The 21,008-nt window shown below is 45.5% G+C and overlaps 1 protein-coding gene across 5 annotated transcripts in view; it reads right to left on the bottom strand.

The window, feature by feature from the left end:
- Positions 1–21,008, bottom strand: part of LOC149354538 (uncharacterized) — a 35,043-nt gene that overhangs the window by 12,599 nt on the left and 1,436 nt on the right. For all 5 annotated transcript variants that reach the window (XM_089583374.1, XM_089583375.1, XM_089583373.1 and 2 more), the window contains exons 2-5: positions 15,406–15,439; positions 14,248–14,388; positions 9,220–9,319; positions 7,415–7,447 (exon numbers count right to left, since the gene is read on the bottom strand). In XM_089583374.1, coding sequence (XP_089439500.1) covers positions 7,415–7,447; positions 9,220–9,319; positions 14,248–14,388; positions 15,406–15,423 — 292 coding nt within the window. In that variant the 5' untranslated portion in view covers positions 15,424–15,439. The remainder of the gene's footprint in view (positions 1–7,414; positions 7,448–9,219; positions 9,320–14,247; positions 14,389–15,405; positions 15,440–21,008) is intronic.

Below are 21,008 nucleotides of genomic sequence, written 5' to 3'. Positions count from 1 at the left end.
CTCGCACAGATTTGTTTACAGCTGGCAGTAGTTATTTACAGCCACATGTCGCCGTTCACTGCTGCTTGTGCGCACAAACTAGGAATTGCGGAGTCTGTGATGTGTGGGCCGTGCGCCACTGCTCGCAGCTTGCGCGTACATATCCGTAATGGAGTGAGGAAGTCTTCGGAACATCCGAAATTAATGACACTGTTCACAATGCACTCGGGTCGGGGAATTCCCCGAATTTGTATCATCCCTAAATTTGCATCAACCGAGGTTCGTGGTACCTAGCACATGATGTGAAAGGGTGTGAACTGGCCCTGAGTCATGGCAAACTTCTCGAAGGTACAGAGTTACACAGAGATGGCTAGAGAAAACGCTCGCATCGCACTCATTTATCCACTTGAGAAACCGCGCCAGTGCAGCTTTACTTTTCTGGGCAAGCACAAGCCAAGCTCGAGAGTAAGTACGTACTCAATCATACGAATACGACTTTTTTTCCCAAAGATACTTTCTAGGAATGCTTCGCCAGTTTTCAAACATGGCAAATACAATACACGTTTGACTGACAAGATATATTTATATACCGTATTTACTCGCATAATAGGCGCACTTTTTTTCCAGAAAATCCGGCTCAAAGTTCGGGGTGCGCCTATTACGCGGGGTAAAATTTCCGGAAATTTTTCGACTCGCAAAATTGAACACGCCGCGTAAACGCACTCGTGTATGGGCCGCACCCCGTTTTCGCGAAGAAAATTTAAAAAAAAAAAGGTCCGTGTAAGGGCCGCACCGAAACTTTCGGAATGCACGCGCCGAGGCCTCCGCGATCGGCTCCGGCTGCGCGCAACGTGCGCTTGATCGCGGAGGCCACACGCGCACAGGAGCTATAGTGTCTAGAATATACTGGCTAGTGTGCGCAGCGCGCGCGTTTCGTACGGGAGGGCGAGGCCCCCGCCGCGATGCCTGCGCGGAGAGGCCGCAAGGGGCGCTGCCGGTCGGGAGGGTGCGCGAAAGCCGCCGGACTCCCGTCGTCTGCTGTCGCGCCGATACGGCAGCCTCGCGCGATTGCTCGTGTGAAATCAATGTTTGACAATCGTCATCTCTTGGATTGTGAAGCTGGAAGATGCTAAACGTGAGCAAAAACACCCTGAAATGTTAAAGGCAATGCAAAGCGAGGACGTGTTTTGTTCCGTTGTGTCGAAGCGGTTATCGGTGTAACGAAGGAAAGGTGTCTGTGTTCACTGCACCGGCGGACCCAGCACGGCTTGCTGAATGGGCAAATAAGATCAAGAGGGCAGACAGAAGGCTGACACTGAAGGCTGTCGTATGCGAAAAACATTTCGAGAACAAATGTATTGAAAGATCTTTTAAGATTACGGTGAACGGCGTCGTGAATGAACTCGCCCGAATGAAGCCACGCCTGAAGCCCGATGCTGACCCTACAGTATTCGAAAATTATCCACCTCATCTTGTACCTAAAAAGGCGGTGAAAAGGAAGGTGTGAAAAATTTGCGACCAAGGACCGGCACCTAAACAACGGGAGCGAAATGTCGAGCTGGTGGATCCCGAGTTGTACTCTGCAGTCGACGGTGATGATACGCGGTTTGACACTCATTGCGTCGCTCGTGGAGGCGCATCAGAGAACTCCAGAAGCGTTCCGATTCCGAGCACACAGACATTGCTACAGGACCGGTGTGTGATAGCGAAGCGATACTGCAGTGTCTGTGCCCAAGTGATGTTCGGCACGCCCGTTCGATGGAATTCTGATTCCGGTGACATGAATATGAAGCTGCCTGCTGAGTCAAATGGCGCTTTAACTTATGCCTGTTGCGAGACTGAAGCTGGTGACTTCTCGAAACTATTCATCGAAAGAATGGCGACTTTTAGAAAACCAATTGCGTGAGCACGGTTCTGTAATTGCCCCAATTTACTTCCGAGGAAGAGAAAAGGAAAAGCGAGTGCTTACAGCCTACCATGAGGCAGAGACATTAATCAAGGAAATGGCTCTGTATGGCCTTTGTAATGGATGTGGCACGATTCCTGTTGCAGGCAAGCACACTTCATACAGAAGTATGTACTTTGCAGAGAAATGCTTGCTGGCCACCGATGGAAAAGGAGAGTCATGCTTGCACTGCAAATATTTACGGGAGCTCTCGCAGAACAACATGCACTGAAGAAAAAAGACGAAAGATCCTTGCAGTGACAAAAAAAACAAGAATTTTTGTCGTGCTTTGAGAAAGACAAAGAAAAGCCTGGCCAATGCTCAGCAGCATGTGACTCAAATGAAGGAGCAAAACAATGCACTGAGCGAAGAAGCACTCGAGGCAAGAACACAGTCACTCCCGAAGAGGCAGCAGTTAACTGTGAGAGCTTGTTTCCTGGCCGCAAGACGAAAGTCTATGAGAGGCATGCCTTATGATGATGCCTGGATTGTGGAACGTTTGCTAATGAGGAGCCCAAAGCTCTACGAGCACCTTCGGAAGTAGAGCATTATGATTTTGCCTGGGCGAAAATGCTTGCAAAAATATCTGCAACGATTTAAGGGTGGCTTTGGTCTGAACACGAAGGTTTTTGAGGCTTTAAGCGAAAGGACCAAAAACATGGACACGTTCAGCCGTAATCGTAACAAGTTCGCTTTACTTGGAACTTTTAAAATTTATATAAATTATACTATATGCTACAATGGATTTATAATAGCGTAGTGTTTTATCTGTTTCCGTACTAATATGGTCAAAAGCTTGAAGTTTGATATCTTGCCGCAGTGGCGAATATAAAATGTGCTACTTTATCACACTCAAAGTTAATTTGTGTAGGTGAAGCTTACACAGTGTCTATCTGTTGCTGGCTATCTCTGACAGTGCCTATCTGTTGCGACTGCAATTTCTTTTTCGTACTTTCTGTTGGCCAAAAAGCGTTACCCCCACTCGCACTTACGCTTTGATTAAACATGCTGCATTCATTCTATTAAACCGAATTGTGTGTTTTGTGAAACGTGCTTTTTTTCTAGCTTGAATTCCATCAACCACTTACGCTCGCGTGTGCTTACACTTGGTTAGCCCTTTCCAACCCTCAGCGGCGCTACGCGTGCGAGAAACCGGCTCGCCCAGACGCGCGCGCTCACCCTACACCCTCTCGCATCACAGCGCCGCTATGCGGCCGCCACGGCAGGCATCACTTCGGGTGCCACCGCGCCGCTCGCGCTCAGCACACTAGCCAGTATATTCTAGGCACTATACAGGAGCTTCCAGACGCCGCCCAAGACCAAGCTCATCATCATCATCATCGTTTTCCTCCGCCGCGAGCTTTCGCTATCTATATCGCCATCAGCATCTCCAGCTCGTTTTTTTGTTGTTGTTGTTGTTGCTGTCAAGTGCCGGGATTTGCGGTAGCGTGATAGTTATCGTGGTTTATGGCTTTGCCACGGAACGTTGATGTTTTAGCACGACGGGCAAGCACCTTAACAGCTACACGGCTGGGAGTTTCCTCTCGAACGCGACAAGCGTGCGGCAGGTCGGAAAATACGACGTGGCCGAGAAGTGCGGCAGTTGCGACTGCGGCGTCCCTAAATTTTCGTACGCGACTCCAAGCGCCGAGGTTTTCGCGGGCCTAAGTCGGGAACGTTTCCGGCTGGAGATGAAGCTTTCCAAACAGACGTTTAAAGTGAGCATCCCTGAAAACTGTGTGCGGCTGTTCTATGCGATGTCTTTGTACGTGCTGTGGGTCCGCAGCAGCTGCGACGGCAGCAGCACTAGTAGGGACTAGTAGTCAGTTCAGCAAAAACTTTGTTAAAATAAAGATTGGGAAGCGGGGGGTGGCGAGGCGTCGGCTTGCAATCGTGTAAATACAGTATTGATCACAGTGCCAAGTTCGGGGTGCGCCTATTATGCGCGGAAATAAAAAAATCTGATTTTTCGCGCCCTAACTAGGGGTGCGCCTATTACGCGAGTAAATACGGTATATCATAGGCTCAAAGTGAGGAACACCACAGTACAGCTGCATTTTGCTTCAGGAAGTATTATGAGGCAGCTGAAAAATGAAAAGAGCCTAAAAGCTCAACTTCAGTTTTTTTGTTTCCACCAAACTGAGCGTCGTCAAACTGTCAAGCCATATTTGGAAAAACACGCAGAACATACAGAAATGATCCCTTTTTTCATCCCAGTTGTATTGTTCTACTCGATGTGTTCAGAGTTATTTGTTGTACCATCCTGTCATCAGTCTTGTATTTTATTTCATAAATTTCCATTTAGTACTGTAACCTTTAACTAAGAGCACTTTTTAGAAGATATATATATTTGTTGTCCTACTTAATGTAGCTCACGTCAGTTGTTACGATGTGCTCTTAGTAGTGCTTTTTTTTTATTGCTGCATAGAACTCGGTGCATTCTAAATGTGTATTTTAGTTTTTTAGAAGGGAATTGCGGTGTTTCCAAACATTTCAAACTGACAAATCTTGAGGTTTAGAGCCCAGTCAGGTACACCACACTTCATGTCCTGGTCATATTTGTATTCTCTGCATGGAAAACTGAGAACAAATAATGTGAAAGTGAAATTAAAAAGAGGCCTATCAGAAAAACATAAAAACATGCTCAATGATATTCCATTGTATGTACTAGTATACAGCACACAAAAGTGTGCCTCATAGGGACGTAGTTTACCTTTTGCCAGCACTCGAAGCAAGTGGGACTCTCGTGTCCTACTGAATACACCAATCGAGAATATTCTTTGGAGTATACTTAAGTGAGACCAGGTATTCACAACAAGTAATTACATTAAACAAAACAGAGCCATTTGGAAACAGCCTTATTCGAACAGGATGAGGACACCTTTAACAATCTCATTACTACATATCAGAAAAAACAGGACAGCTAGAATACTTCCCTGGGAGACACCACAAGAGACAGGAACATTACCTGAATAATTGTCAACAAATTATATTTGGATAGATAGCAAGCTAAACCACAATTAACTAGGGGTGTGCGAATAGTGGTTTTTTGATTCGAAGCAAATTCGAAGCGAATAGCAATTTTCTTCGAATAATTTCGAAGCAAATAGTTCGAATAGTACTTCTGGCAGTAAAAAAAAGGCTGAATGACAGTAGGCATTTCCAAAAAAATTTATTTTCCTAACACACGATGCCATTACATACTGCACTGAGGCTTTATTTAAAACCATGCTTCAAAATTTTAAGAGAGCACCTAAAGTGAGTTAAGAACAATTTTTACCGGTTTGGTAATAAAAAGTTATAGCACATAAAAATACCGCCTGCTTTCTAATAAGAAATTAGACATAAAATACAAAAAATGACAGTATAACAGAACGGTGCCAGTAGTACAACCAATAACTGAAACCATAGGAGTAACTGCACTACACTGCAGCAAGAGCACTGAGAACAATAATGCAAAAAAAAAAGGACATTCTGCACTACCGGTGACCAGTAGTCGAATGTCCAACACTGAGCTAGGCAATCACGTTCGGTGCACCGACTTGTCACTTGCGTTTCTATAGTTTAGGATCCTCACTTATTGGCTTAGATTGCGCCTTCTTTTCGGTTATGCCGATATGGGACTGCTGTGTCCAAAGATAATAAAATGGAACAAAGGCTGACCGGACCTCCTAGCAGCACTGGCAGCATCACACCATCGCGTATCCAAAGCTCCCACAGCACCGATAGCTTGGCCGTACTGTCGGAGACAGAGCGTTCGGGATGCGCCGCCCATGGCTCAAATGCATCGCCATCACCTTGCGGCCGGAGGAGATTTCGCTATCCGAGGGGTGCTCGTATCGAACTGTCGGCTCTGCTCTCCATGCTGCTCTGTCTCTCTTGGGTTTAGTGCGGCAAACTGGCGCTCTTCCTGGCCTATGCCGTCACTCTGACAAGACGTGTCGCACGATGCATTTTTTTTTTGCGTTTCGCTAGCAGCTCGCCACTGCTGTTTGCCGGAGCGTTGCTTCGCTTATCAAGCTGAAGGATGGGAACATCGTTCCGGTTACATTCCCAGACTAGCAAGAATGGAAGCGGCTGTACAAAACTCCAGCGCCGCAAGCAAAACGTCATTCCCACCACTAGCGCCTTGTGGGCCCTGTAGTACCTCCGAGCAGCACCTAGCATCGCGCTTCCAAGAATGCTCCGAGCCTCCAACGTACCGGAGTGTTCGAGTTGCGACGACGGAGTGCGGCGCACCACCGAAGATGGCTCAATGCCCTGATTACGACGGCGTTCCATTCCCACCAATGCGCAAGCAGTCAGAATAACAAGAAAAGATGCCAGTCATAGATAGATGCGATCATTTCGTTCTACTGAAGTTCGGCAGTCACATATACATCCGCAGCCTCCCCAATGCCAAGCGTTAATGGCAGTAATCCTCCAGGAGTGCACAATAAGCTTGGCGTTATCATACGCTAAATGCGCCCTTCCCATGGAAGTATACACTTCGGTGACATCGAGTCCCCGCGCTGCCGCTGAAGTTTTCTCGCCTCCGCCGGTAATATGATGACTTGCTTCAATGCTGCCGAGAACGGTCGCCCATGTTCGGTACGCACGATTCGTCACCTGATTGGGTGAAGCGAGAGCACGGTAGGGCTGCGTGTTTATCGTCGCATCTGTCCTATCAGATAATCTTTTCCGCAGCTCAACTGGAAAAAAAAAAGGCGGGGGGGGGGGGGGGGGGATGAACGCGGCAGAGCAATGCCTGCGTTCAAATCCTTGCGGCGTCCGAGCTCATCGATAACGTCACCGCCAGCCAGAGTATATAAAGGGTTCGCTGACAATAAACTGAGGTTTCTTGTTTTGAAGCTTAGACAACTGTCGGATATGTTCTTCCTTCATTGCGTCTGCCTCGACACGGTGGCAGCGACGCGGCTTATAGCAGCCTTAGTGCGGAGGTTCGAAGACGACCAGAACGCAGGATCTTTTGAAAGAGCGCGTCGCCCTTACCTTTCGTTTGTCGCTGGGTTCGCACCCCGACCTGATCGTGATTTGCGTACTGACTGACCCCAGAGCATTGAAAGCGCGATAAAAAAAAGCCATCTATGCGGCAATACTGGAACCGAAACCACATAAAGCAAGCGGGCAAGCGTCCCAGTAACACTATTCGCGCGAGACAATACTTCGAAATTTCGAATACCGAGAATTCGGTTCGAAGCGAATATTGAATACCGTGTTATTCGATCGAATATTCGCACACCCCTACAATTAACTATGGCGCTAGGAAGACCAACTTGTTGAAGCCTGGGAATTAATTTAGGACGGGAGACGAGGTCCCATTCTTTACTGAAATCTATAAAAATGATATCGACCTGGCAGGACTTCTGACGGACGGATGTGAAACTAAAATCCAATGTTAGATGGACAGACATCAGAAAAAATCTGAAATTGCAGCAGAAATGCTTAGCAGAAAAAAAAAGAGGAAATGCACACATTCGAAGCACGTACCTGGGCCCAGCACCACTCCAATACGCCGATGCCCTGCACCGAGAATACATCAACAAAGTCAACAGGGAGAACCGGCACTTGCAGGGAAGGTGCAGCAGGTACCAAAATTCCTATACAAGGAGACACGCCTACCAGTTTAGTATACCCCACTTTTGTCACTCTTCTCCTAATGAATATACAATGTGCCAACTGTGCTCTCCCGTTGCGTACGGAGAGGGGCACACAGGAAACCCAAGAGTCCCACCCAGGGCTCTTTTATCTTTATCACCCAATTATCTTTTCCCACAACATGAGTCATCCCATTTAATTTCGGGGAGTATTCTGAGAATCGCTCTGTGGAAGAGGTTTTGCCTTGGCATCATCGGTCATCCGCTATTTGCACCCACATGATTGTCAAATGATCCCCAGCACTGCGTCTGGTCTATTGACGTTTCACAACAATATATTGGGCTTGTTAACTTTTCTTTTTCACCGGAGCAGCAGAGGAAGACGGGGACCTGGAAACTGCTACCCTACTGAACTCTTCAAAGGATTCTCTTGCGCTGACTATGACTGAAATTGCAATTGCAACAGTAACCACTCTTAAATTAACACTGAGCATGTGCTTTCAACAATAATTGAAAACAAAAAAGCTGAATTAGTGGAAGGAAGTGTCCAATAGCGCACATAAATGCCCTAAAGTGTACGATACTCACATCTGGACACGCTCGTTGCCATTAGGGGTAGTCGTTCTGTCGGAAACTAATTTGTATTTGAGCCCATGAATTCATTCCAGGATCTTGCAGGGTCCGTAATAGTGGTGTATAAGTTTTTCACTACAGTTCTCTGGGCCAAACTGGCGTGTACACCAATACGCGTCAAGTCATTTGCACTCCCCGTCGTGTAGTCGAGGATTACAACAACGCGTATCGGTGGGTTTATGGTCGTTAATAGCAAACAGGAATAATCATCAGGTGTTGTGTTAAGCGCAGTCTTGGCTTCGTTGACGTGCAGAAGATGGATAGTGTTATTATGATGTCACTTGCACCGCGCTACTCCTAAGCCAGGTTCTCATCTCAGGTCTTCTGCTCTGTATCGACATGCGTGACAAGCGTATCAGAAATAGTCGTGCGAAAGGGTTCCGTTAGGCCGATGTTCTATGGATCGCATGCAGTTGTCTGCAGTGGTGTGTATAACACATTACAAAATAGGCGGTGGCAATGAAGTCGTAAACCATTCACTCCAGTGCGTGATGACCACTTCTAGGGCACCGAGACGATCTATGAAGTTAGAAGAAAAAAATACAAAACGATCTATCTTGGTTAGGCCAAATGCCAGAAAGGTGCGCTAGCTCTAGTTCTTCTGGATAGTTTAACCTGAAACTTCTCAACGGCTGGGTTTGTTAATGAAAGCTTTAATTGCAAAACAGATTGCGTAGGATATCCTTGCAGCAGGCCCAGCGCACAGCTCACGGCCACTGCTCGTAGGCTTCTGGCAAAGGTAGTCCGTTGCCTCGAGGGGCTGGCAAACAGAAATACAAGCTTGGGCAGAGCCAGAACAATGCGGAAAGCTGATGATCAGATCCTACGCTCACTCAGTAACGGCGGCTTAAATACCTTCCCATACTGAGCACAAAATTCGTGGCTTCGCACCTTTGTTCTTGACCAGTCACTTCAGAGAAGACATAAGAAAGATCATGTTCTTCTATTCAAACAGCTGCTTAACCGAATGCGCCGGATCTAGACATTACAAAAGGGTTCAAGTCTATGGCGCTAGTATGTTTCGGGAAGCGCCTAAGTACGTACTAACTGTTTCAGTAAACGTACCTGCTCTGGCAATCCAGTAGGGTGGTTGAGGCGCTGGACCCTCAGGGCTGCCGTTTGTGCCAGGCAGCAGCAGATGTCCCACAGCTGCTGATGCCCCTTTCTGCAGAGTGAACGGAAATTGCAACACTGAAACCGTCCACACTGATTCAAAATCCTAAGAGTAACAGTAGACAGCGTTTCGGTAAGCAGCAAGGCAGGGTTGGACAGCAAAACGAAATTCCAATGCGGAATATTAATTATACAATTACTGTCAGGTCCACAGTGTAACTCTGACCTTTTTTTCAAAGTCTCAATTAAAGCCTCGACCCAATCCTGTCATAATAGGTTAGTTAAACAAATGCACACATTTTATGTAAATCAATACAAGAATTTCTGCTTGCATGGCTTCATGTTTTACACTGCGTAGTACTAATCCAATAAACGTCATATCCGTTTACTTGTTTTGCAAGCAGAAATTCTTCTGGGTTCATTTCAGATGACTGACACGATATATTTCCACACAAGGTTTTCTAACGGCTGAGAGCCAATGCCACACTCCTTCCTTCGTGGTCACTGCGTAAAGTCCGTAAATCAAGGCGTAAAAGCTAATGTGTAATATGAATTGTGTTCACAGCACCATGAACCACTTTAGAACTGGTAGGCCAAAAACAGCATTTTTACTTCGCCTAGTGCAGTAGAATCTCTAAATGAATTTCACGAGGTCGCCAGAAAAACCGCATAATCCCAAGTTGCGTATCTTCTCAAAAGCAAACAAAATCGGTATCAAGCAGCATGCAAAATGTACTCACAGAGATTCGGTTACGACTGGCAGTATTTATTTACGGCCACATGCCGCCGCTCACTGCTCCTTGTGCGCACAGTCTAGGAATTGCGGAGTCTGTGTTGTGTGGGAAGGGCAACACTGCTCGCAGCTTGTGCGTATATATACGCAATGAAGTGACAAAGTCATCGGATCATCCGGAATTAAGCACACTGTACACAATGCACTCGGGTCAGGGACTTTTAAGATTCTGTATCATCCCTAAATTTCCATCAACTGAGTACGTAGCACCTAGTACACGATGTGAAAGGGAGAGTTCTGGCCCCGAGTCACAGCAAACTCCTTGAAGGTACATAGTTACAACGAGAAGGCTAGAGAAAACGCTCGTGTCGCAATCGTTCATTTGCTTGGGAAACGGCAGCCGTGCAGCTTTATTTTTCTGTGCAAGCACAAGCCGAGCCCGAGAGTAAGTACATACTCACTCGTACGAATACAAATTTTTACCAAAAGATCCTTTCCAGGAATGATTTCCCAGTTTTCAAATGTGGTAAATACAGTACACGTTCGACTGACACAAGCACTACATTAAAGATATATCATCAGCTCAAAGCGAGGAACACCACAGTGCAGCTGCATTTTAGAAGCCAAATCCATTTTTCAGTCAACAACTGCACAAGTCAAATCTGAAAAGGCAACTTGCTTTAGAACTAAAATCGCTTCAGGAAGTATTATGAGGCAGCTGAAAGATGAAAAGGGCCTAAAAGCTCAAACTGAACATTTTTTTTATTACCAAACCTGGCCTCGTCAAACTGTCCACCCACGTTTGCAAAAACACACAGAACACACAAAAATGATCCCTTTTTTTCCTCCAAGTTGTATTCTTCTACATGATGTGTTCTGAGTTGCACCATCCCGTCATCAGTCCTGTATTTTATTTGATGAATTTCTGTGTAGTCATCATCATCATAATCAGCCTGATTACATCCACTGCAGGGCAGAGGCCTCTCCCCTGTCTTTTGTCAGTTGCCGCCACTGTATTCCCACAAACTTCTTAATCTCATCCGCCCACCTAACTTTCTGCCGTCCCCTGCTACGTTTGCTTTCTCTTGGAATCCCCTCCGTTACCCTTAAGGACCAGTGGTTATCTTGCCTTCGCATTACATGCCCTGACCAAGCCCATTTCTTCCTCTTGATTTCAACTAAGATGTCATTAACCCGCGTTTGTTCCCTCACCCACTCCGCCCTCTTCCGATCTCTTAACATTACACCTATCATTTTCCTTTCCATAGCTCGCTGCGTTGTTCTTAACTTAAGCTGAACCCTCTTTGTTAGCCTCCACGTTTCTGCCCCATAGGTGAGTACCGGTAGGATACAGCTGTTGTATACTTTTCTCTTCAGGGGTATTGGTAAGCTTCCAATCATGATCTGAGAGAACCTGCCATATGCGCTCCACCCCATTCTTATTCTTCTAGTTATTTCCCTCTCATGATCCGGATCTGCGGTCACTACCTGCCCTAAGTAGACATATTCTCTTACTGCTTCCAGCACCTCGCTACCAATTGCGAACTGCTGTTCCCTTGCTAGGCTGTTGAACATTACTTTGGTTTTCTGCATGTTAATTCTTAGCCCCACCGTTTTGCTCTGCCTGTTTGACTGATCATGCTTTGCAGTTGTTGTCCCGAGTGGCTTAGCAAGGCAATGTCATCAGCGAATCGCAAATTACTCAGGTATTCTCCATTAACTCTTATCCCAACTGTTCCCATTCCAGTCACCGGAATACCTCCTGCAAGCAGGCAGTGAAGAGCATTGGCGAGATCGTGTCTCCCTGCCTGACACCTTTCCGTATTGGAATTTTATTGCTGACTTTATGGAGAACTATAGTAGCTGTGCAATCATTATAAATATCTTCCAATATTTTCACATAACACTCTTCTACACCCTGATTCCGGAATGCCTGCATGACATCTGAGGTTTCCACTGAGTCAAATGCTTTCTCGTAATCAATGAAGGCTATATATAGGGGCTGGTTATATTCTTCGCATTTCTCCATCACCTGATTGATAGTGTGAATGTGGTCTATTGTCAAGTATCCTTTACGAAAGCCTGCCTGATCATTTGGTTGACTAAAGTCAAAGGTTGTCCTGACTCTACTAGTGATTACCTTAGTAAATACCTTGTAGGCAACGGACAACAAGCTGATTGGTCTGTAATCAACTCCTTTACGTCTCCTTTCTTATGAATTAAGATAAAGTTAGCGTTCTTCCAAGCTTCTGGTACTTTCGAGGTCACAAGGCATTGCGTATACAGGGTGGCTAGTTTTTGTAGCACAATCTCTCCGCCGTCCTTCAACAAATCTGCTTTTACCTGATCCTCACCAGCTGCTTTCCCTCTTTGCATTCCTCCTAAGGCTTTCTTTACTTCCTCCTTCATTACTGGCAGGATGTCCCATTGCTGTGCTCGACTGCCTCCCTCAGTAACTTGATGATTACATTCGCTACTGTATAGATTTGTGTAGAACTCTTTGGCTAATTCAACTATCTTATCCATATTGCTGATGACATTGCACTGTTTGTTTTTTAGCGCATACATCTGGTTTTTACCTATGCCCAGTTTTCTCCTCACTGATTTTAGGCTACCTCCGTTCCTTAGAGCATGCTCGATTTTCTCCATGTTAAACTTTCTTATGTCGGCTACCTTGCACTCACTTATTAACTTCGATAGCTCTGCTAGTTCTATCCTGTCTGTGGAGTTAGATGTCCTCATAGTTTGGCATTTCTTAATCAGATCTTTAGTCTCCTGAGATAGCTTGCTGGTATCCTGTCGAACCATCCTACCACCTACTTCTGCGGCGCGCTCTGTAACGATAGCTGTAAGATTATCATTCATTGTTTCAACACTACGATCGTCTTCTTCAGTTAAAGCGGAAAATCTGTTTTGCAGCGACATTCTGAATTCCTCTACCTTCCCTCTTAATGCTAACTCGTTAATAGCCTATCGCTTCACCAGTTTCCTCCGTTCCCTCTTCAAATCTAAGCTAACACGAGACCTTACCATTCTGTGGTCGCTACAACGGACCTTACCGAGGACCTCCACATCCTCTACGATGCCAGGGTGTGCACACAGTATGAAGTCTATTTCATTTTTAGTCTCACCATTGGGGCTCTTCCACGTCCACTTCCTGTTTGCTCGTTTGCGGAAGAAGGTATTCATAATCTGTAAATTATTTCTATCTGCGAACTCTAGTAATAACTCTCCCCTACTGTTCCTAGAACCTATGCCATAGTCACCTACCGCCTTGTCTCCAGCCTGCTTTTTACCTACCTTTGCATTAAAGTCGCCTTTGGTCATTGCCGATTCCACATCCTCATAGAAGCTTTCAACTATCTGGTCATAATGGCTTGATGCAGGCGCGTAGGCCTGCACCACCTTCAGCTTGTACCTCTTATTAAGGCTAATTACGCTAGCTGCCACTCTTTCGTTAATACTGTAAAACTCCTCGATGTTGCCAGCTATATCCCGATTAATGAGGAATCCCACACCTAGTTCTCGCCTATCTGCTAATCCACGATAGCACAGTACATCCTCGCCCTTTAGTACTGTATACGCCTCATCTGTCCTCCTAACCTCACTAAGCCCTATGACATCCCATTTAATACCGGCTAATTCCTCCAATAGCACTGCTAAGCTAGCCTCACTTGATAAGGTTCTTGCGTTAAACATTGCCAGGTTCAGTTTCCAATGGCGGCCTGTCCGGAGTCAGAGATTCTTAGCACCCTCCGCTGCGTCACAGATCTGACCGGCGCCTTGGTCAGTTGCTCCGCACCCACTGGGGACTGAGGGCCGAGGGTTAATTGGTTTGATCATAGAAGGTTGTGGCCAAGTACTACACCAGGGTGGCCAAATCCTGTTCTGGTGAGGAAGTGCGTTGTCGGTTCTGGTCACCGAAATCAGGCCGCACTCCAAGCCTGGTTATGCAATTCCATCGACACGTGGAGTTTTTTTTTTTTATCCGGTGGAGAATTGCGTGGCACCGGGATTCGAATCCCAGTCCTCTTGCACGTGAGGCGGATGCTCTACCTCTACGCCATCGCTGCATCACCAGAGGAGTTGAGTGGGCTTTTTTATGTTGAATTCACTCAAGCAGTAGTAGTTCACCATATCACATCACCTACCGTCGCCGCTTGCCTTTTACGCAACACACTGCACTTGCACCCCCCTCTGGTGCTTTCATGTTCCATGACAGGTGCGCCCACCAAGGAAAGACTCACCCTTGCCATACATGTCATCGCCTGGCTTCCTGAGTTTAATGTAGGCAGGTGGCCGGACGCGTGGCTGCCTAGGAATCTGCAGTCCCCCTGGCACCAGGCCACGGCCAATGCCTTGCACTGCAGGCGAAGCATAGTCCTGGTCTGGAAAGTGGGCAGCCAGCCAGTACTGTAAACTTTCACAGCACTTTTCAGCAGATATATATACTATTTGTCCTACTTAATATATCTCATGTCAGTTCCTGTGAAGTGCTCTTAGTACCGCTTTTTTTATTATTGCTGCATTAGAGTGTTGTGTATTCTATACGTGTATTTTTTTTTAGAGGGAAATTGCACTGCTTCAAAACTTTCCAAACTAACTAAGTTTGAGGTTTATGACCCAGTCAGGTACACTGTACTTTTTGTCCCCGACATTCTAGTTTTCTCTACATGGAAAACTGAGAACAAATAATGTGAAAGTGAAATTAAAAAGAGGCCTATAAGAGAAAGCTAAAAACACGCCTAATGGTGTTTCATTGTATGCACTAGTATTCAGCACACAAATATGTGCTACATGGGGACAAAGTTTGCATTTTGCCAGCACTAGAAGCAAGTGGGACTAACGTGCCCTACTGATTACACCAATTGAGATTATTCTTTAGAATATAATTAAATAAGACCAGGTATTCACAAGTAATTATATTAAACAAATCAGAGCAATTTGCAAGGTAATCACAACAAGTAATTATATTAAACAAAACAGAGCAATTTGCAAAAAGCCTGATTTCAACTGGATGAAGAAAACTAACAATGTTTATACATCTCAAAAATAACAGGAAAGCTAGAATATATCCTTGGGGACACCAGAATAGACAGGAACATTATATTAATGAAGGTCAATCCTAACAAATTGCATTAGGTTAGATAGTAAGCTAAACCACAATTAACTACGACGTCAGGAAGACAGCCTTGTTGAAGCTTCGGAATTGACTTAGGATGGGGGACGAGGTACCATTCTTTACTGAAATCTATAAGAATGATATCAATCTGGGAGGACTTCTCAGGGACGAATGTGATACTAAAATTCAATGTTAGTTGCACAGACATCGACAAGATCTGCAATTGCAGCTAGAAGTGCTTAGCACAAAAAAAAAAAGAAATGCACACATTCAAAGCACATACCTGGTCCCAGCACCACATCGAAAGCACCGAGAGCCTGCACAGAAAATACATCAACAAAGTCAACAGGGAGAACCGGCACTTGCAGAGAAGGTGCAACAAGTATAAGACAAAATTCCATCACCAAGAGACAGGCCTACCAGTCTAGTACACCCCACTTTTGTCACTCTTCTGCTAATGAATATCCAATGTGCCAACTGTGCTCTCCCGTTGCGTACGCAAAGGCGCACACAGGAAACCATGTCCCATCCAAATACAAAAGTGGATTAGTTGGTTTTGGTTTATGGGGTTTAACATCCCAAAGCGACTCAGGCTATGAGAGACGCCGTAGTGGAGGGCTCCAGAAATTTTGACTACCTGGCATTCTTTAACGTGCACTGACATCGCACAAAAGTGCGCAGCACTGTTCACTCGGCACAGTCCACCCGCCGTACTTGCTCAGCAAAATTTCCCTAAATCAAAATCCCTTTCTTGCGTTTCATTGCATATAGTACTATCATATTCCTCTAACAAGCATGGTGCCCTCAAGTTGACACCTTCACATAGTGCATCACACATTTGTTACAATCATATGGTTGGTTTTACGTCATGGCAGGAAAGCTTACCTGCAGTTACGCCGAGTCTAACCACTCCCATACCACATGCTATGAATTTTTAAACGTAATATCGAATACATGACACATCTAATCTCCGAGCTTCGTATGAATGCGGCGCATACTGATCTTTCCTAGGAGAAATTTTAACAACTGCATTCCCACGTGCTAGCTGACCCTAACTGTATTATTTGATAAACATGTTACAGAAGAGAGCACAGAGCCTCCACTAGGCACCTAATGTCGCTTGCTACCTCCAATCACTGACCGTATTTCCAGTCCCAAGGCAGAGGATTGTGTGAAAATCTTTCTCAGCTATATAAGGTAGATACGGCAGACTTAGAAAACGATAAAATTATTAATGAAAGGAAATGCAGAGGTAAGCACTATCAGCTGAGCTGGCTACAGCCAGAACACTTGGTTTAATAATAAGAGGAGTTCCAAAGGACAGCGCACGCTGACTGGAAAAACTGGTGTTTCTATTCTGTAAAAGCACTAATTCTCTTCTCTACACAACCTTCATCCATGTCAGACTATTCTTTGAGGAGGTGGATCTGCTTTTGAAAGCACTCATGAAATTTTTCTTTTAGTTGGCATTGAAAGCTCTTGCATCATGGTGCAGAGGTGCAGACACTGTATTTTCAATCTATGTAGCCTTTCCAATACACGCTGGCTACCACTTCGCTCCACCCAGACACTCACGGAATTGAGTTGCGGGCTCTGCCCTCTGCCCCAGCCAACGATTTTGACTCCTTCAATCTTCCTCGTCTTGTTCTGTGCCACGGCACACCTCATGAACTGCAGAGTGACTATGGATGCGTTTTTCTTTCGAATGCCGCTGAAGCAGCGCTTAAAATCATTCATCGCTCCACTACAGCGTGCCACCCTCAAACTAATGGCATGACCGAGCTCTTCAACCGCACCCTATGCAACATGCTCGCCATGTACACTGGCTCTGCTTAATCAAAAGTGGGAATAGGCCCTTCCTTTTGTCACGTAGAACTGCAATAAGGCTATGGATACTACGACAGGCTCCTCTCTGTCTTTTCTCTTCCTTTGAGGTCGCGAGCCCACGTCTACCATGGACACCATCCTCCAGTATAGCAGATGCCTCTGCAACTAGTCTCCTTTCCGCAGCCCATCCGCACACTGAAGAATGCCGCCAGCTTCAGCATTCGTTCACCACTCAGCACCAAAAACTCAGCCAGGAAAGCACCAACCCAAGCCCATCATATCCGACGCTCGCTTGGCTTTGGTTTCCTTACACCAATCCTGGTTTATCACCGCTAGCACGGGTTCACCACGTTCACTTTGATCCAATTCTTTATTCTCTTTCCATGGAAAAGGGGAAGCTGAGAGAAAAGGCTGACTTGCCTGACGAAGGCCTCTGCACCCGTATACAGTTTGCGAGACAGTGGCAAAAAAAGAAAGGAAAAAATCTTATTTGTACATGCTACCTTATTTATAATAAAAGTTAGGGGAAAAAAAAGAGATTGTATATGCAGGTTGTAACACAATGATGCCCCAGAACAATTTGCAACACTCAATTTTCTATATAAAGTAGACAGAACAACCTAACAAAGTAGCATGAATCATGGAAAGCACCCAGTAACTGCAAGGAAATCTCGAGCGAAATATTACGGAAACTGAATGATACTACTTATTAAGTATTGTTTAAGGTTCTCTTTGGACCTTGATGTGGAAGAATTGAAATGAAGTGGCGGTAATTTATTAATGGCTGCAGGAGCTTGTTAACATAGTGTCCATTTACTATAATAAGACCAGATTTTAAGAACCAATTTTTGCTGCATTCTGAAGTGCTCTGTTAAGGAAGAATTATCAAAAATAAAAGCGTATGATCAGTTTTTGTGAATATGTTCAAATAGTCTGAACAAATATATCTCATCTACCTTCAGAATACTGCGTTTGATGAACAATGGCATTGTCCAGAGGTTCTGTGGTCGGCTGTGATTTCCCCAACTGCTCTCAATGCTTTCTTTTGCATCGTTATTAATTTTTTTGTAATTACCAGAAGTTGCAGTTCCCAGACGAGAATGCAGTAAAAGATTTTGGAGTAAATGTGCCTAGTTCATTGATATCTTTGGCAACGTAGGTATTACGCCAGCCAATCAGTAAAGGGAGCCAACCGCTCTGCTCAGACTGGCAGCAAGTTTCAAATTATGTGTATTCCAACATAGCGTCTCGCTGCACCAAACACCAAAAAATTTGTGACTGGAAAGTCTTCTAAATCGCAGTGTAACCAGAATAAACATTAAGCAGATACCCTTCTATAGTGTTAATAGGCCTGAAAATTAGGTAGAGCATCTTCGAAAGATCTAAGACAGTCTGTTTGTATGCAACCAGGAGGGAAGGTGAGTTAGAAGGTTAACGCATTTGCCTTGTCTTCAAGCGGGCCCAAAGCTGGATCACTGAAAAAATTGTTTGTGTCCCCAGTATACATTACCACGTCTGATGAATCTGTCATATTAATATATCGTTAACACAAGTTATCAACAGAAGCGGCCCTAAGATCCGAGTCCTGTGGCACACACCTTTTGTGATGTGGAGCTTCTACGAATCGTTGGAGTATATGTGGACATACTGAAAACTGTTTGCGAAATAACTATCGAACAAGGGCTGCGGAAATTCCATGCACACCATAACAGTTGATAGTGGAGGAGAATAATACGATAAACGCAGTGAAAAGCATTTACAAAGTCTAAAAACAAGCAAGCCTGCATTTTCTCGCTCCGATGTTATCAATACAGTGGAACCTCGATTATACGACGTTCAGGGGACCGCGCGAAACCGTCGTATAATCCGGGTGTCGTATAATCGAAAATCAAAGAATGCGGCCAGTGGCGCTCGGCCTTGCGCCGAAAACTGTTGACCGGCTTCAAGCCCGCGGCAAGTACGCCAATCAGATTAAAAAAGACAAAACCCAGCATTTGTTTGAAACAGATTTGCAAAAAAATCTTTATTACCGTTTAAAAAAATCGGTAATTTTTTTTTTGCACCTTTGCCCAACCTCGGCGCATCAACTTTCTTTCAAGGGCTGCCACGTCTGGCAGTAGGTCGCCAACATCGTCGCGCGCGCAAGCAAAGCGCCGGATGTTGTCGACGCTCTGCAACACGTCCGCGTAACTAGGAATGGGAGCGCAAACCTCTGCATCGTTGTCCACTTCGGAAGTTTTATCGTGGGGCACAAGCATCCATTACTTCCATTACAAAAAGCGCCGTGGACGCCTCTGTACTCGTGGACGCCTCTGTACTCGCTCTCTGTACTCGCTTGGGCGAGCGCGGCCTCGCCCGCTTATCTGTTTTTTCATCAGCGTCGGCTCCTGCAGACGCATCTGTTGCTGGGACGCGCGTCTTATCTTTTCTCTTTATCTTTCCTCTGATCTTTTAACTCTCCTCGGCAGCGGTGGTGGCTTGGCTCACGCCAGTAGGCGGGCCCGTGCGCTTTCCTTTTCATCCTTCTCTCAGTCCCAACGACAACACGCAGGCCGCGCCTCCTTGGGACTCCGACTGCACAGGCTCGACGAAAAAGAGAGCAAGTGCACTTGGCGGCCTCGGCAACGCTCTCTTCCCCGCAAAAACGGGGGTGCTTAGATTCGCATGCAGTTTTTTTTTTTTTCAGAAATTTTTTTCCGAAAATAGGGGGGGTGCTTAGAATCGCGAAAATACGGTACATCCCGGCCTGCGTTTGCTGACGGCCTTTTTTGACGGACGGTACGAGCCAGCCGTCGTACGAAGCGGGGTCCTTCTAAAATTTGCATCGTATAACCGAGGTTTTTAATGCATTGTCTCTATGGGGGTTTTGCCGGGACCGCACAAATTCGTCGTAAAATGCGGGTCGTCGCATGACCGGGGGACGTATAATCGAGGTTCCACTGTAATTTTCTATTTAACTGTTAGCAGTGCTTTTTCTGTAGACCTTTCTTCAAAATCAAATACTGTGAATCATTCATAATGTTACGTTTGGCAACGAAATTTTGTGACCCGTGGTTGATGGCGCCTTCAAATATTTAGATAAAATATTCAGCAAACCACCACAGTAAACTACTATATTGGTGAGGCCAATGAGTCTTCTTTGAACCATCATCACTACAACCACTTAACGGTGCACGTTGCATGCCTCAAACTTTACTATGACCCACTCGTTCCTTCTGCCCTGCAAGTTGCTAAGATGGCTCCTTTTACGGTGGGGACGTATTCCAATCGACCACGCAGGCATCGCAGAATACTACAAAGGTAGAAGCTGTACCAACGTTTCGGAGGATCGCCACACAGAACTTCTGGCTAAGCATTTCAGCAAAGAAGCACTGGAGCTAAAGCCACATAAGAAAATGCTTGAGCAATCTTAGATTATTTTTTTTTATTCCCTAGGCATTTACAGTTTCGCAATGCCTTCAGGAATAATTAGGTAATATTTTTTGGCTCTATTCACCGAATTCGCAGAGACCCATCAGTCTGGATGAGCGATAAAAACCAACCAGCCCTGAAAACATGCCCTGTTGGTGCCCTTCTATTCCTGAAACTGTAGAGCACAATGCCATGCATCGACACTGGCACGCCAGTTGAAGCAAAGAGCTCTAAAGACTGAAGCAGAAGAGTGGAATGTGCCCACGGGCATGTTCTTCTCTTTTCTCGCGTGACGTGCTATTTGGGGGGGAGGGGGCGGTGTTAACTGATGTATTTACACGACTAAGTATGTGGACTCAAAGCTTCTCAAACAGCAATCTTATAATGTATGCTTTTATAGTGGCTGTCATAGGCTGCATTCTATGCCAAGGCATGAATTTATGAACACATATGTTTTACAACAAATTGAGGTGGAAACAAGAGATGGTGCAAGGAAAGCACTGATGATAAAACAAACTTCACTGCAATGCAATTAAAAATGCTTTTCAGATTCCCCCACTGGCACATTCCACAGCACATCCACAAGCAAGTTAGTACGTATTCCCAAAGCTCAGCCCATTAGCTCACAGTCTGCCATGCCGATATCAG

Source organism: Amblyomma mixtum, chromosome 3 (genome assembly GCF_055824585.1).
Source record: "Amblyomma mixtum isolate Tamu chromosome 3, ASM5582458v1, whole genome shotgun sequence".
Lineage (NCBI taxonomy): Eukaryota > Metazoa > Arthropoda > Arachnida > Ixodida > Ixodidae > Amblyomma > Amblyomma mixtum.
This window is presented reverse-complemented; position numbering and strand designations above follow the sequence as displayed.